The sequence below is a fragment of the Montipora foliosa genome, chromosome 1, assembly GCF_036669935.1.
Source record: "Montipora foliosa isolate CH-2021 chromosome 1, ASM3666993v2, whole genome shotgun sequence".
Classification (NCBI taxonomy): domain Eukaryota; kingdom Metazoa; phylum Cnidaria; class Anthozoa; order Scleractinia; family Acroporidae; genus Montipora; species Montipora foliosa.
In genome coordinates, this window is record NC_090869.1 from 6,519,836 (window position 1) to 6,524,835 (window position 5,000).

Genomic DNA, 5,000 nt, shown 5'->3' on the forward strand with positions numbered 1-5,000 from the left:
CATCATATTTTGTGTTTGAAACGTACAATTACACTCTGTAGATACACCAAATAGACTAATAATAAAAATAATCTGCGTAAAAAACAGTGTGCCCGCCCCAAGGTTAATACCGAACGATTTATGACATCTTATGTAAATAGACTGATTTGTAAAAAAACAGATAATGTAGTTTCGACGTAGTCTTTAAATCGTGCATTATGACTATCGTCTGTTTCATAACGTTGCTAAGAGACCCGTAGGTCGTGGGTTCAATTCCCACCATGGTCGGAGTTTTTCTCTGTCCTTGTGTGGGCCCATTTCCATCCGTAGGGCTAAGGCTCACATGGTTCATATGGGATAGATACTTAGCACTTCACTTTACACTCTAATCAGTTAAGTCTATTCAACCTGTAAGTCTGTCGCGTTTTGCGACCGTATGTGTATGAGAAGTGGGCTCCATCAGAACCTTTCGGATAAACGAGTTACCCTTGTACACCGGCGAGGCAACATAATCCGATATAAACGGCTCTTTGTCGTTATACGTTGGTCCACAAAATGATACCGCAAAAGAGCACCGGTCATAACCTACCTCCCAACGAGACGTGCGAGAAACGCAATCAAGGTCCTACAAGAAAAAAATGATGAAAGGTAGACAGTTATTTTGATTGGCTTTAGTTATGGTTATCAAGAATCAACACTATGAAGAGAGTTAATATATGAAAGCCATATATTTGCACTACGGGAAGAATAAAGTTCAGTTAGGATGTTGAGCAACTGCACGACATGAAGAAAATTCACAAAACAGCGTAGCAGCACTCTGCGGTAGAAATTCGGCTTTAACTTTCTTTTCATCGAAAACTCCGCAGTCTTGACTGGTCGCTCAAGTTTTTTATGTTGAAAACCGAACAAATATTACAAAACCGCGAACCTGCGAAGCATCAAATGTGTTGCCTTGAAAAATGGCTCCTTAGCTTCGATGTAAACAATGATTTGTAAACATCTCATGTCTCTTTTATAAAAGCTGCTGAACAATCGAGACAGAAAACTTGCAAACCACAACGAAAGCTCATTTAAAAAGGGGGGCAATATTAACTGCAGCAGAAACACTCTTTTTCACTGTCTTTGGAGCCGAGGCTGAAGGTTCTTACTTTTCTTTTTTTTTTTTTCGGCGATTCATGCCCTAAAACGTTCTTAAAGATATTCTTAAGGTTGCGTGGTATGTTCTTTCCATAAACAAATTTGGACATGGCCAGACCTTATCAAAATGCACTTTTTGCTGTGATGTGGTATCAAGTTGCTGCTCACATGCTTGTGCTCTGATTTTCAAAATCAATGTTAATTAGACTATGTTCACTTGAAATCAGCTTGAAAAAGCTTGCCACCGCAGTCCAGACCGGCTATGGCACTGCAGACGGCGCGGTGAAAGTCGTATTCGACTCCTTGACCTAATTCTTACCCATCCACATTAGGGACCTTTGGGTATCGGAGGACGTAGTCGTGTTTTCCGTACTGAGCGTGCGCATAAGGCTTGGAGGCCGACATTTTTCGAAGTGCCCGTGCTTGACCCCGTTCTTAGAACTGAAAACTCGTACTGGTCTTCCAATCTAAAGGTCCTTATTGGGAATGCAGACTGCAGCTGCATTGAGTGGCAAGGCTCTTGTACTACTTCGAAGTGGCAGGGTATTCTGTAATCGCGCCAAAATAAGAACTTTCTTAACCGACTCCCAGTGTTCGGTACTTTCTCAGCTTCCGTTCTAATAAAAAAAGATTCTTAGAAAAAAAAAGTTGAAAGCGAAAACTTTAACTGAAAAGGCTGTCGGAGAGTTGTCCTTCAAAACCCTTCTCTGATGCAATAAAGCGTGAAAGCGCGTAAACAACTGCGGTTCACGAGCTCTTTTCATGATATTCGCCTGAGATTCTACAGAGTGGTTTGTGTACTAGATGTAGTTGCGAGCTCTGAAGGGAGACACCCCTTCGAAAAATACGCAGTTTCCGTGTTTCACCTCAGGCTTGTTTTTTCAAGTTTGTCCACGGAATGCAATTTTTTGCAATGGCAGCATGTCTATTTCACATCGGATGGTAGTCTTAGAACTGTTTCTTTCTTTTTATTTTTCCCTTCCCCAGCTTGCACAACAAACCGATCCTCACAGGGCAAGCCCATGAATTAAGTTTGGAATACATACAAGAAATATGAACCTACAAAAAAACACGCCGGAGAAATGGCTAAAAAAAAGAAGGAATACTAGTTGTTCGCATCATGTCATGAGCTTCTGGATGTACGAATTAACAGCTTGGGTCGGTCATTGGCAACCTAGTTCCCAGGGTTTTTCTCCGCCGCCCCACTCTCGGCGGAGAAAAGCCCTGGTAACGAGATTGGGTCACTGGAAATGCAGTCCACCACTACGTCCTACCTCCTCAGTATTCTGGAGTCGGATAAGTTAATATTCTATGGGGAAAATCTTACTGAAAGGTTCTCGTTGCATACGTCAATTGTACAGCTGTCTACCATCTCTACTCTGTCATGTCCAATTGTACTTGTTTTCTTCTTTGTCCAATGAACTCTTGGAACACAACCTTGAAATCTTGTCATCTGGGAGCTACCATCGAAGTCTTCTGCAGTTGAGTCTTGGGTTTTTGGAAGAAGAAAGTGACATAGTAAACCTGCTGTCAAGCATAAACAGCCCATCACACCAAGCGGGACTACAGCGTGAGCCAACAGTTCAATCCTCATGATCAGCGGACAAATAGCAACTCCAAGATAGCCAAAACTAGTTACCAAGCCTACAGCAGAGCACCTGCCAATGAAACAAATGAAGTTTGTACTTCCCACTGTAGATAAGAGAAAATGAAAAAAAAAAAAAACATTTATAAAATCAGCACCTGTATTACCTGACTTTTGTAGGATAGAGTTCAATGGAATACAAGCTTAGTGAAGCAAGTGCAACCATAACACACAGCCGACCAATCAGCTGAATGACTACTACGACTGCTTCTTGCTCTAAAAACAACAACAGTATTTCAGAAGCTGTCCTCTGACCAAAAGACAGGAACGAAATGACAAACATTTCATGAAAGTGACATATTCAGCCCGGTTAAAGCACAAACAGCCAACTACAACAGTTACACAGCTATTGTCCAAGGCAGAGTCAACTGTACGGGCAGCCTTTTCTACCAAAGGACAGAAATTCAAAATAATACAGACAAAACAAAGTTGGTTCAAGCGTCGGTTGCGAGACAGCAAAGACACTCTACAATGCTGTACCTGGCCTACGAATGGAATCGAGGCTGCCGGTGACCCTGTTTTGATACAAACCTCCGCGCTTTTGTAATGTTAATATGGACTAATTAGAATTACAACAACAACATAATTTACGTGATAAAAGCAGTGGGGCCTGTATCAATGCAAGGTCAACGGCAACCTCGCAGCCATTCATAGGCTAGGTCGCTGCGCCAACAACTGTAAAATGGCCTATTGACACAGCTAAAGTACAGGCTAAGCGCCGCGCATCGGTGACTCAGTTGATCGAGCATCGGGCTTTCATGCGCGAGGTTGCAGGGTCGAACCCCGACCTGATCAACTCTATGAATCTTTGGAATTTATCTGCAAATAGTCACACTTTTAAGTCTTCTCGTATAAGGACTATAACAAACCGTAGGCACAAACACGAGAAGAGATCGGTACGTCAACGAAGCACCGAGGGAATAATTTCAAATCGGACCTCTCGGGAAATTACTCAAAGTGGTGCTAAATAAATAAAATAATGTATGATTGTTTGTCTCACGATATGATCACGATGTTTGTCTCACGATGTGATCACGATGTTTGTCTCACGATGTTTGTGTCACGATGTGATTAGTTTGCAGACCACGACGTTTCGACTGCTTACTGCTGGTCTACTGCAGGCGATAAAGTCATCTGGTTACATGCTACTTATGTATCATCCTTATTGTTCGTATGACCAATAATCACCCAATCACATCATTGACCACGACCCTTAACCTTTGTAAGTGGGGCAGCACTTCAAATATATGGAATCCACAGCATAAACCCATACACCAATCAAGATTGTGTAATTTATAAGTAAGTACGACGCGGGAGAGTGTTACTTAATAGATATTTTAGCCGATATGATTATTATAGTTTATGAATTATTGTATATATATTTTTAAAATATTTTCTTTTTAATTGATTTTAACTGTCATGCGTTTCATATATGAGCCTCCGGCTCGGATACTGGGGGCAACCCTATCCTACGTAATGAATGCAATAAATTGATTGATTGATTGACTAAGTATCATGACTTAAGTTTCATTTCTCATCTAAATATTATCGTGAAAAAAGTTGTCTGAAGCTCACCTTTTCTAAAAATTTAAAAATAATTTTCGTAGTTTGGCACATACGCATGCTCAAATGTGGTGTATTTCGCGGTACAAATATGCACCTGTACGTACCATATCGAAGACAAAATGACTGCTAATTTCAAATGTATATATGGTTTAACGACCTGGTAACAGACCAGATGGAAACGAGCTACGGCCATTGATAGATAGATAACTTTATTGAACAATAGCAGTTACCCACTAAGTAAGGACACTAACCTACACTAAAGAGAAACAACTATACCTACTTTAAAATTAAATACAATAATATTACGAATGAAAACTGAAAGAAAGAGAGCGACCTGTCACATATGGTCCAGGGGCCCTCTCTGTCTGAAAGCTAGCTCAGGTATAAACGATCCGTACGACGCTTTGGCAACGCGTCCAGAGGTACCGCTACCGGTTTCTATTTTATCCTGTATTTTAAAGTGCTACTGTGATCAAAAAATCACTTCCTTTCTTTGAGACTGTGATTGCTTCACATTTCACTGGCAAAATTTTGAGCTTTGATTTTTATTTAAAGGTTGTTTACTTACGTTTTGGACTTCAAGGTCCGCCATTACTCACGTTCCAAACTGACCGACTGGACATCAGAGGGTTGGATCTGGGGAAAAGTGACGTCATTGACTCACTAGCTTTGA

The 5,000-nt window shown here is 41.0% G+C and overlaps 1 protein-coding gene across 4 annotated transcripts in view; it reads right to left on the bottom strand.

Moving 5' to 3' along the window:
- LOC138011417 (solute carrier family 22 member 13-like) overlaps nucleotides 1-5,000 on the bottom strand; it is a 33,474-nt gene that overhangs the window by 10,184 nt on the left and 18,290 nt on the right. For 3 of the 4 annotated variants that reach the window (XM_068858438.1, XM_068858587.1, XM_068858661.1), the window contains 3 exons: nucleotides 2,869-2,977; nucleotides 2,444-2,774; nucleotides 569-604 (listed from right to left, as the gene is read on the bottom strand). In XM_068858438.1, the coding sequence (XP_068714539.1) occupies nucleotides 569-604; nucleotides 2,444-2,774; nucleotides 2,869-2,977 (476 nt within the window). The remainder of the gene's footprint in view (nucleotides 1-568; nucleotides 605-2,443; nucleotides 2,775-2,868; nucleotides 2,978-5,000) is intronic. The other variant, XM_068858510.1, reaches the window with a different exon arrangement.